Source organism: Corvus kubaryi, unplaced genomic scaffold, assembly GCF_017639235.1.
Source record: "Corvus kubaryi isolate FWS band 111438036 unplaced genomic scaffold, C.kubaryi_AGA036_p1.0 37385, whole genome shotgun sequence".
Classification (NCBI taxonomy): Eukaryota; Metazoa; Chordata; class Aves; order Passeriformes; family Corvidae; genus Corvus; species Corvus kubaryi.
In genome coordinates this window covers 13,708,266-13,720,033 of record NW_024581127.1, presented here as the reverse complement: position 1 = coordinate 13,720,033, position 11,768 = coordinate 13,708,266, and the positions used below count along the sequence as shown (strand labels likewise).

The 11,768-nt window shown below is 59.9% G+C and overlaps 1 protein-coding gene across 1 annotated transcript; it reads left to right on the top strand.

Moving 5' to 3' along the window:
• Positions 1 to 722: 722 nt before the first annotated feature.
• Positions 723 to 11,705, top strand: GDF6 (growth differentiation factor 6). The gene is made up of 2 exons (XM_042036420.1): positions 723 to 1,146; positions 10,734 to 11,705. The coding sequence occupies exons 1-2, from the start codon at positions 810 to 812 to the stop codon at positions 11,600 to 11,602; spliced, it is 1,206 nt and encodes a 401-aa protein (XP_041892354.1). The 5' UTR covers positions 723 to 809; the 3' UTR covers positions 11,603 to 11,705.
• The last annotated feature ends 63 nt before the right edge of the window (positions 11,706 to 11,768 follow it).

Below are 11,768 nucleotides of genomic sequence, written 5' to 3'. Positions count from 1 at the left end.
TGAGGAATCTTTCCTGCCTGCCCCAGGCTACCCTGATTATCTTGACAGTGCTGCCTGCTCAGTAGTGCCCGGCGCTGCCTTTTGCCAGGCCCCAGCCTGGTACTGTGCTCCACTTGGGCTGGTGCCCTCTTGGTAGCAGATTTGCAGATTTTAAGACAAAGGAGAATGGTCTCTGGCTCTTTCTATGCTTTCCCTTCCTTCTCTGATGGGTGGCAGGGCCTGCCTGAAGGCTGCCAGCTAGATGGGCCCTGGCACATCCCAAGGTGCGACCCTCACTGTCCGCCACATTCTCCTTCTTTTAAGACCCCTGCTTTGTGCCAAGCTTCCAGGCACATGGCCACGGGAATACAGAGAGCCTCAAGCAAAATCATTAGCTTCGCATGAGTCTGCCCCCACTCAGCACTGGAGAACCTGTGAGGCACCTGAACACATGACAGCTCCGGTGGGTTGATGAGAAGCGGTACCCGAGAGGTGGCAGCAAGACGCGCGGCATCTCTCTCCGGCCCTCGTGTCCACCTCCCGCGTGAAGCACACAGCGAGGAGGGAGCAGAGGGACCCCCAAGCACCCGACCGCGGGGTGTCCCGCCCCGCCGCGGACCGCCCCGTGGGGCGGGCTGGGTGCCCCCACAGGGCGGTGCGCGGCGGGGCGGTACCCACGGGGCGGGGCGGGCGGCTGCGGGCTGAGCCCGCCCGGGTGCAGTCGCCGCTCCGCGCCACGCCGCCGCGCAGTCCCCGCGCCGCTCCGTGGGCCGCCGGAGCCGCACGTCGGGCCGCCCTCCTCTTCCTCCTCACCGCCGCCGCCTCTCGCTATGAATGCACGCCGGGCCCTGCTCTCCGCCGCCTTGCTCGCCAGCCTCCTCTGGGATTTACCTTGCTGCCTCCCGGCTTCCCTCCCTGCCTCCTCGGAGCTCGCCGCCTCTTCCAAAGGTGGTCGCAGCCGCAGAGTGCCGCGGTCCCCACGGGAGAACCGCCCGCGGCAAGGGGGACACGCCATCGGCAGGGCGCTCCCACGGGCGGAACCCCACGAGTACATGCTGTCTCTGTTCAGGACTTACTCTATCGCGGAGAAACTGGGCATCAACGCCAGCTTTTTTCAGTCGTCCAAATCCGCCAACACCATCACTAGTTTTGTAGACAGGGGACGAGGTAAGTTCTGCCCCCCCTCGCTCCTCACGGTCCCCCCGGGGCTGCGGGTGCCGCTTCCCGCGGCTCTCCATGGTACGAGGCTGCCGTCCCGCGGAGCCTGGTGCTGGGGAGGTGGGGAGCGCGCTGCAGTGGTCACCGGTGCTGTTCCCCGCCCCGGTATTGCAGGAAAGTGCAGATGTGTCGGTAAATTGGGAGTCGCGTTGTTTTATTTTAAAGCAAACGGCCCCGCGGCGTTGAACCCGAGCCGCGGCAGCCCTAAGTGCTGCGTGCGAGAAACACGAGTGTTCCTCCCCGAATCGTCATGGGGTGGTGGAAAACACGCCCCAGCTTTGCAAGGCGGAATTTGGGTATAAATTCAACCTTGGAAAAAAAAAATTAAATATCGCTCTTCTGGTTTCTTTCCGCCCGCCGGAGAAAGGGCGGCTCTTACGACACGGCTGCACGGCAAAAAGTTTAAACTGACCGAGGGCAATCATCTGCTGCCTGAGGCTGCTCTCGCCTCGGGTCCCGTTATCGGGCTTACCTGGAAGGGCCCCCGCCCCGTCCGAGCGCGCTGGGACTGGGACCCTCCGGCTCCGCTTGCGGGGGCAGCGTGCAGCCCAGGTACCTCCCGGTACCGGGACTCAGCGAGGGGCTGCCGGACTTGACGTCTGCTCCGGAGCCGCGTCCTTTGAGCCCTGTGTGGGGTTGGTCCTCACGCACCCCCGGGCCCCGGGGTTGGCAGCGGGGCCCTCTACCCCGGGCCGCAGATCTTCCCGGGCAGCGTCGGTGCCGGGGGGCTCCCGGGACCCCTCCGTGACCTGCAGCCCTGGCCGGGGCCCTCCTTTGCTTTTCTCTCGTTGTATCGCTCGTACCCGGGGCCACGGGTGCACGTTTCTCGTCGATCCAGAATCAAATTTCCCTTCCATAAAAACGCCCCCCCCCCCCCGCCCCTTTTATTCCTCCCCTTTTTTCGTTACCCTGGTTGTAAAGCATTAAGAACAGACTAATTAACAGGTTCTTAATGAAGGTTGTGCTTTCGTTCCTCCCCCTCTCCCACATCTGAAGACCCTCCCCTCCGTCCGCGTCTCCCCGGGCACTGGTGTACCTGCCGGTGCCGGGACCCGGGGCAGCTCGCCGCCCTCCCGCCGTGTCCCAGCCGTTTTAGGGCAAAACAGAGCGCCGGGGAAATCACACGGCTCCCTGGAGGTACAGGAGCCGGTCGCCCCAAACCGAACCGAACCGAACCCAAACTGACCCCCTTCATCGCCTCCCCGCGCCGGAAGCCTCTCCCCGCCCACGGCACCCAAGGCTCAACCCCTTGCCCCATCGCTACCCCTGGCTTGGGGGATTCTTTTCCGCCGAGGGAGCTCGGGGGGGCTCTTCGCCTCCCGCCTCGGTGCCCGTCGCGCCCCTTCCCACGTGGAAGGATGCGTGGAAGCGCCCACAGTATGTGCCCCTCGCGGTAGGAAGCGCGCAGAGGTTTTCGAGGGGAAAGGGGACACGGGGTTTTGCTCTCCGCCTTCACCTTATGGGGGTTGTTTTCTTCGTTGCGGGGGTGGGGGGAAGAGGACTCGCTTTCTAGAAATACGGTTTCGAAAACTCAGCCGTCAGAAAGGAGCTGGACCGCTCCCCCTTGACGGAGAGGAAACGGGGCACTAACTCCGCGAGCCGCAGGAAATGGAGCCGCGTTCGATATCATCTTATTCTTGATAACCAGAAGAAAGACAGTTAATTTAACAAATTTAGCTCATCTCGCTGCATGTGAGATTCTACCTCGGGGGAAGTGATTTGCTAACAGAAGTCCTGGTTTGATTAAGGAGAAGCCTCACTTTTCCCCATTGATTTTGATTTGATGTGTCACAGGCTGTGACCTTCTGCTGGACCTTCTGAGGGTTGCTTAGCATCAAGCCACTGATTGGAGTACTTCAACTCAGTGATCTAATTGAGTGTTCATGTCATAACATATCAAATATTGTCTAGTCTCCCATAATGAAGTGGACCAGCCAATGGCACATCACCAAAAAACTTCAAGAGAGCTTCCGTTCCTCTGAAGTGGTAGCTATTTTACTGCCCACCTCCCCGTGGGCTCCTAGCCCAGTTAATTGGCGAGCTGGAGTTGTGCTGATGATGAACAGTCTTTGCTCAGAGAAAGCGGGGAAGGGGAGACAGATTTTCTGTCAATTCATTTGCAGACAGTATAGCCGCCCAAATTGACCCAATTAGATGGGCTGCTCTTCGCCTAAGAGGCAGCTCCGGGGGGGTATGACGGTGGCCGTCCCACCTGCCGCACGCCATCCTGCATGGCAGCATTTCGGGGGGACAGCAGCCAGCAGAGGAGCGGGAAGCAACTTTTAATCCTGCCGAGAAATACTCTTCCCGTACGAGGCGGGCTGCGGTGCCTGCGTGTCCATGAGAGCGGCCGGCGGGGCTGCTCGGCGCTCGGCTCTGACCGGCAGCAGCTCCCGGCCGCAGCAGTCCCAAGCCCGCCGGTCCCACCGCCCTCAGAGGCTGCGGGCAGAGCATTTCGGTGCAGACACCGACAGCCGCTCCCCTTTGACTCGTTTCTTCCCTTCCCGCTTGAAGCTAATAAGATCGTTTTCAGGGTAGCTCGAGAGGGAATGAAGCCACGCTACCGCTTAATACATACATAATTTTCCCCCCATCGGTAGAAAAAGAGAGGAGAAAGGGGGGAAAGAGTTTGCGCTTCCCCCCTCTCCACCCCCTCCCGCCCCCCACTCGCTCCCCCTTGTTACGGTCGCAAGATCAGACAGGACCTAGCTGAATGTAGGAAAATTACTGTTGGCACATGAAGTAACTCATTAAAACGCAGATGGTGCTCTCACTGGCCTCAGGACCCCCAGCATTGGAACTCCACAGTAAGGCAGGACAATTAGGAGCTGCAAGGACTTCACCAGGCAGGGAAGAAAAAAAAAAAAAAAAAAAAAAAGGAGGGAGCGGGAGGGAGCTGGAGAAGGGAGCTGTAAACAAGCAATTCCAAAGCTACGCGGCACGACTGGGAGCAAATCGAAAACAAAAAAGAAATAGCCGGGGTGCAAGGGAGCGCGATTTTCGGAAGGATCTCCCGTGGGAAGGGATTGTCACGAGGGCCGGCTGCTGCCAGTGTCCCTCGCCTCTCGCTTTTGTGTCTGCAGAGCTGCGCGCAGCACCGGGACCACGGCAGGGCTCCCGCATACGAAATGCGGCAGTCCGCGCCTAAGGGACGGGGAAATCGAAATAGGTCGAGATCTTCTCCTTTTTCCCTCCCCGTTTTCTTTGTGCAGTTTCGCGTTCCAATTGGGAGGCAGCTGATTCGCATGGGCAGGAATCCGAATATCGTTATTTTGGTCTTGCCATGAGGGTCGTGAGGGTGGTGAATAGAGGGCTAGGACGAAAGGGGGATCCCGTGTGCAGAAATTGAAAATGGCCCGGCCGTGCATGTGGCAAACGAAAAGAGTGTAAATCCCACTTGAAGTTCATCTAGTACAACATATTTATGCAAAACAGCGGGTTTCTGGGTGGACCGAAAGCTGCAATGTAGTGTAATCTGTGCAGCGCCTTTGCCCAGGCAGTGTTGTCGTTGGCAGAAGGAAAATGAAATATAAACAGGGAAGTATTTTAATGGGAAAGGAGGGAATTCACAACTGTTAATTATTTGGTGACCTTGTATTCGATTTGTTTGAGCCCCTTATAAAAACACTAATGCAGACCAGACGGCCGGAGCGCGGCAGCGAGCTGCCGCTCCACATCCCCGCCGTGCACCCGGGAAAGGAGCGAGCAGCCCGGCCCGGCCCGGCGGGGCCTCCGCGCCCGCGGAGCCGGTGGCGCGGGGGCGGGCGGGGCGTGCGCGGCGGCTCCGCGCTGCCTGTGCCGGGAGGTGTTTCGGGGGTTGCTGTTTTACCCCCCGCGCCGCGGGAGCTGCGGGAGGGAGCGGAGCGCAGGGCCGGGGCGCAGGCAGAGCGGGGCGCCGGCGGCGTGGAGCGCAGCGTCCCCTCGGCGGCTGGGGCTGCACCTCTCTCCTTTTCCCAGTGAAAATGGGGGCTGTCGGCGGGGGGAGTATTTTTAAATTTATCTTTCGTTTGTTTGTTGTCCCTTGAGAAGGCGCGGGGGCTTGCGCACGCAGCGCCGCGGGACGGGAGGGCGGTCCGGGGAAGCGGCGCCGGGAGCTCCGTGGATTAGGCAGCTCGGCTGGGCGGTGCGCGGCCGCGGAGCCGCTCTGCTAACGGGACGAGTAATTAACACCTATCAAACCATTCCGGTGGCTCATTTCGGACATGGTCCTGATTTTTTTCGTTATTATTATTATTATTATAATTTTTTAATCCAGAAACCCTCCCGAGGGGCTTGCTAAGAGGCTGCATTTGATTTTTTTGAGGGGGGGACGCGGGGGAGACGGATGACCGAGCTCTCCACCTCGGAGCTGTGGAGTTTCCGCCGCCCGCGGGGAGATGCTGTGCCGCAGCTGGGCTGGCCTCAACCGGCAGCCGAGTGGCCCGCGGGGAGAAAATCCGGCGCAGGCCGGGGCCACTCGGCGCTGGGCACGGTTGCGGGCGCGCCTCGCCCTCCTCATTTACTTCCTCCCTTCATAGTGGAAAAAAACCCCAAAACGGTCGATCGGAGAAAACTCTCCTTTCCTTGCAATCTCGGGGCAGGCTGAAACTGAGGTTAGGAGTCCTCCCGTGCCTGAAGTCTGATTTATGAGCGAAAGAGGACGTTTCAGTCTTTGCTAGTTATGGCCAGATCTGTATGCTCTGTTGCTGTATCTTAGCGCTTCCACATATATCGCTCAGAAATATCCTCCAAAGCGTCCCCTCGCTTCATTTCTTAGCTCCAAGAACTGGGAATATTCAGGCCGATTTTCTCAACACGAATAATTTCGGAGGAATTATTTCTCCTCCGTCAAAGTATTTCGGGTAGCGTAACCGCCGCAAATGGGGAAAGGGAAAGATACTGGGTTAAGGTCTGTTACAGCAGGTAGAAATTCCCCAAGGAAGCTCCTCTGCGCCTCGGCGCATCTCCCGGGGCGATGCCGACAGCCGAGGGCCCGGAGCCTTGCGGGATGTCCCGTCGGTGTTGCAGCGGTCCCTCTGAGCCCGAGGGCCGAGAGTTGCTCGTGGGAAGCGGGGAGGTGGCGGAGAGTGGGGCAAGGGCAGGCAGCCTTCCCGGAGCAGGTACGGTACAGCGGTGATCAAAGGTACATCACAGCCAGGTGCCTCCTCGCTCCGAGGAGGAAAAAAAAAAAAAAAAAACGGAGGAAGCAGCCCTCCAACAGCTAGTTAGCGTTTTTGGCAGGATTGGGGATTCGTCCGAGGAAGGTGTGGTCTTTCTCGGTTACTCAATAGCGAAGTGAACGATACATTTAAATCTAGTCACTCGGTGTAATAAAAAACCGCGGCGAGGCCGGCGCTGGGAGATGTGGAATTGAAACCCGGAAAAATACCACACATGGAGAGTCAGCCCCTTGTTTCCAGCTTGGGTAATGCTCCTAAAGAAATACCTGTCAGCCTTGCTACTCTGCAGACAACGTGTGGGCAGACCTTCGCAATTAGGGACAATATATGTTTTAATTTCCAGATTATTGTTGTGCGAGTGTCTGCAAAGTGTCTTTAAACTAAAAATGTGCTTTTGGTTTGCAAGTTTAAATATGGCTTGAAAGAGAATTTGGGAATGGGAAAATTCTTCTTGAATGTGGTTTGGGTATAATTTGCAGTGATGTAAAGTTAAGATCTGAGCCCTGATGAATTGGCTGGGAGCCCAGTACCTGATCTGCCATGAAAAGCGAAACTTTGTGTAGCCTTCGTTAACCCCCGTCTCTCCTCAAAGCCCAGACTGCGGCGAGAAAGCGACCCGGTAAGCGGGAGAGGCTTCACACAGGGAATTGAGGGAAACGTCCCAACCCAGTCATTCATTTGGCTTCGGAGATGCTGAAACCGCAGCCACCGCACCGCGGAGAAAAGCGTGGGGGAAGGCGGGCTGGGGCCCGGCGCAGCCCCCCCGGCCCGGCCCTGCCCTCCCGCCTGCCGGAGCACCGGGCACGCCGCTGCCCGAGCGTCTCGGGAGGGGCAGAGCGGAGTGGGGCTGCTCTCTCCCCCCGCCACTGACACATCCTTAAATTTTAGGTAGACCTACTCCTGCCTTCTGTCCCTCCTTCCCGCTCCTAATATTTTATTTTTTCCCGAAAAAAAGAATAAACTACGCGGAGTCGAAATAGAACTAATACTTACTGCGGAACTAACATTCATCTACATTAACGTTACAAATAAAAACACACCTCCCCGGTGCATTTTCTGCAGTGTGGCTTTCCCCGGTCCAGCAGGGATGACTTTGCTGTTCTCACCAAGTATTTCGGTAACGGGAATATCTGTAAGGATACCTTCAATTGGCCTGAGAAAAAGGCAGATCTCGAGCTGGCTGTTAGAAATCCCGGGTTGCACCCCAGTCGCTCCTGGGGTTTAAAGAAAAACTGAAGAGGACAAGCCCCTCTCCTTATGTACTGCTCACAGGGAGAGAGAGGGACGGCCAGGGTGTCTCCACGCCGTCTCTGCTGCCGCTCTTTGTGTGTCGGCAAGGCAGCAGCTTCGCTGGAACAAAGGGTCCCCAACCTAGACCCGTCTCTCCCCGTTTTGTGGAGGTTCCGGAGGTCCCGCTTTCCCTCCCCGCCCTCTGCTGCTTTTCCCACCCTCTCGACTGCGCTGGGAGCGAGCCAGTACTGGTTTAGGATTATGTATTCATCTGGAATTATTAGGTTACAAGAGTGAATAAATAGCGTTTATCTGATCGGATTCAAAGCTGCTCATTTGAAACAACCGGCAGCCCTGCCCCTTTCCCTGCCCTCCCGAGAGAGGCACGGGAGCCGGCAGCCGCCTGAGCCAGTGGGACTTTTCCAGCACAGAGTTTCGGTGCTGTTGAAACCCGTCTCAGAGATTCGCTTGACCGGGGACACATTTGTCTGCAAATCGGCCGTGTCCCCAGCGTGCCATGCCACCGAGCAACCCGGACCAGCCGTGCAACGCCCCAAACCCTCAAACTGGAGTCTCAAAAGTTGCTGCTTGGGGAGCATCCCTGAGCAAGCCTTTCGGCACCCACAGTGCCGGAGCTGGTTGCCTCCCGCACCGCCGTGTGACAGGGTCTGCAAACCCTTTAAAGCCCATTTTCAGCAGCCAGGACATGCGGGGAATTCAGCCTCCCCCCGCTTCCCTCCCGTCATACCTGCATGCCTGGATGTTACCCCTGAATGGGATTTCCTGTGCCGCGGCAGGCCACCTGCGTGATGGTTCCTCGGGAAGGGGAGAGGCGCTTCGTGTCCCCGCCATCCCTCGGGAAAGGGCTACCCTTTCCCTGAAAGCTAAGTCTGCTGGGCAGTGCTGCCTTGCTTCTGCACCCCGGCAGAGATGTGGGGGACCCCAGGACCGTGGTGCTGGCCAAGAATAGGACAAGGAGGAGCTTGTGTGTGGGGTGTCTTCTCCGGAGGGACAGCGGCCTGGAGACAGCACTCTCCTCATCCCCACGCCATGGCGACTGGGAGTATCAAAGACAGCGAGCATCTCTCTTCGAAACCAAGTATGACACCCGCCTCTCCATCCCCTAAGCAACGAGAGCTATTAAAAGCGAATCTGTGCCCAGGCCCGGCTCTGCCCACACCCCGAAGCTGGGGATAGGGGCAGGGGAAGGCGCTGATCTAGTTTCCTCGACAGTCGCTGGAGCCCTTGAACGAAGGTGTGAGGCATCTCGGCAGGGCCAGGAGATCTGCCTGCGCCCTGTCGCATGCCCGGGTATCTGACAGTTGTGGGACGCAGAAAAAAACCCCAAAGACGACGAGAAAGGGGAGAAGGAGGAGGAGGACCTGCGCTTTCTTACCGGAGGGATGGGCATCCTCTTCCGTCTGAAGTTTCCAGGATCCCCTTGAAGGAGGGGGCAATGATACCAGAGATCTCCTGAGCTATTGGACCCTCCTCCCGCAACCAAGTGCACCTCAGCCCCTGGCCCCGACGGCCCGCGCCTGTGAAGGGGAGAATTACCCCCACGCCTCCCCAAAACCCACAAGAGACTCATGGACCGAATCCTGGTCTGTACTTGCAGTGCTGATGAAACTCTAGGCACCTCTAGGCAGGTCCCGGTGGGTTTCACTTTTATTTTCAGCCGCTCCATAGAGCATCTGTTGTCGTCACCTGGGCTGTGACGATATTCTTCGGGCTCTGCGCGTGTTTTTTCAGTCTCCTCCCGCCCTCCCCGAGCGGGGTGCACGACCGGGCTGGCTCTTGCCCCTCGCTGGGGAAAGAGCAGCCCCATCGAGAGCAAACAGACAAGCCTGAAGTGGGAGGCGGAGGCGGGGATGCGAAAGGCCTGGGTTCAAATTCTCCGGGATGCCTGAAGGGCCGGACCCATTCCGCATCGCTCCCGCCGGCGAGCAGCCCCGGGGAGGCGGGGAAGATCCGGCTCTGGAATTCCCTCTCCCTGCTGACTCCTCGTGCCACACCGGGCGGGGGAGGGACCGCGGCCATGCTCCGGCCGCCTGGCCCCGGGCGCAGGGCAGGTGTGCGGGGCCCGGCGAGCGCCCAGCCCCGCAGCCTGGGATGCCGCGTGGGTGCGCGGCGCGGTCCGGGCGGGCGACGGAGCCTCCCACGGCGGCTCCCTGCGGGGCGGGGGGGGGACGCGCTCGGCAGGCAGCCAGGCTCCGCCGCAGGATCCTGTGGCCTGGCTGCGGGGCAGGTCTTTTCCCCAGCAATTCCCGCTATCCCTGCTGCACTCCACGCTCCATCTCCCTGCTAACGTCTAGGGGAACACGCAGCGATGCAGGGCAACTGTCGAATGTGTTAATCCGCACTGATTAACTGCACGTTAATCCGCATTGATTTTTACATCGCCGTGGTCCGTCTGAAGGTTTTGGTTTGCATAAATCATCCCCTTGTCTCTCCTGCCCCGCAGGAGGTTCCCCGAGACCTGTCAGGTAGAGCCGAGGTTGTGAAACATACTGATTAGGAACCGCAATGACCTTTAATATCGATAAATAACAGGCGGGTGTATATTTCTTTAGTCTCTGTTTCTACCCCCGGGGCGGGCTGATTTTGGAAAAGCGGTGAGGGGCTGCTAAACAGAGGCTCCAGTGGCACTTTTACAATAGAAATCTACACAAGCTTTACTAGCTTCTGGGGAAACACAGGGGCTTTGGGAATTTTTGTATTTGAGGGGTTGTAAACATTTTATTGGAAAGCAGCTCAGGGGAATCTGGTTTGCTTTCTACTCTGCACTTTGTACATCGATGTGTCAAAAAAGAAGTCCAGGTTTTTCTCAGAGAAGAAGAGATACGTGTATATGGGGCTGATAGGCAGAGGATGTGGATGGAGTAGGGTCTGCCTCTAGCGCTGGAGACCTGTCTCCTATCTGGTGAGGGTCTTTCCATACTTCCTTTCCTTTCCATATTCTTCCCTTCTCCTTCTTTCTTCTCTCCCTACCCTCCCCCGGTCCCGGTCAGGCTGGGGGTGGGGGGTGAGGTGGGCAGGAGCGGCCCCGGCCGGGCAAGCCGGCGGTGCTCCCTCCCTTCCGCGCCTCAGAGACCTCTCGGCAGATCCCCCCGAGCGCAACTGACTGTAATTATTTTTATCTCGCAGACGATCTCTCGCCCGCTCCCTTGAGGCGGCAGCAGTATGTGTTTGATGTGTCGACCCTCTCGGAGACGGAGGAGCTCGTGGGGGCCGAGCTGCGGCTGTTCCGCCGGGCCCCCCGCGGCCGCCCGCCGCCCGCCGCCCCGCTGCACGTGCAGCTCTCCGCCTGCCTCTCGCCGCGCCCGCTGGACTCCCGCGCCCTGGACCCGCGAGCGGCCTCGTCCGCCGGCTGGGAGGTGTTCGACGTGCGGCAGGGCCTGCGGGAGCAGCGTCCCTGGAAGCGCTTGTGCCTGGAGCTGCGGGCCTCGGCGGACCGCGGGCCGCGGCGCTGGCTCGACCTGCGGGGCCTGGGCTTCGCGCGCCGGCCGCGGCCGCCGCAGGAGCGGGCGCTGCTGGTGGTCTTCACCCGCGCCCGGCGGCGGAGCTTCCTCGGGGAGCTGCGCGCCGAGCTGGGCGCACCCCCGCCGCCGCCGCCCGCTGCCCGCCGCCCGCCGGCCCGGCGCCAGCGCCGCACCGCCTTCGCCAGCCGGCACGGCAAGCGGCACGGCAAGAAGTCCCGGCTGCGCTGCAGCAAGAAGCCGCTGCACGTCAACTTCAAGGAGCTGGGCTGGGACGACTGGATCATCGCCCCGCTGGAATACGAGGCCCACCACTGCGAGGGGGTCTGCGACTTCCCGCTGCGCTCCCACCTGGAGCCTACAAACCACGCCATCATCCAGACCCTCATGAACTCCATGGACCCCGGCTCCACGCCGCCCAGCTGCTGCGTCCCCACCAAACTGACCCCCATCAGCATCCTCTACATCGACGCGGGCAACAACGTGGTGTACAAGCAGTACGAGGACATGGTGGTGGAGTCCTGCGGCTGCAGGTAGCGGGCGGGACGCCCCTTGGCGGCAGCCGGGTCTGCGTCTGGCGGAGGTGCGGCGGCAGCGGCGAGCGGGGCCCCATCCCGCGCCCGGCCGAGCGCGGCTGGGGCCGAGGGGACCGGCGGAGGGGCGGGCGGCGGCCCGGCGCCGGGGTTCCGCGGCGGCTGCCCGC

Coding starts and splice junctions, on each gene's coding strand:
- GDF6 (XM_042036420.1), top strand. CDS start 810: ATGAATGCACGCCGGGCCCTGCTCTCCGCCGCCTTGCTCGCCAGCCTC. Junction 1,147..10,733: donor TTTTGTAGACAGGGGACGAG/GTAAGTTCTGCC, acceptor TTTATCTCGCAG/ACGATCTCTCGCCCGCTCCC.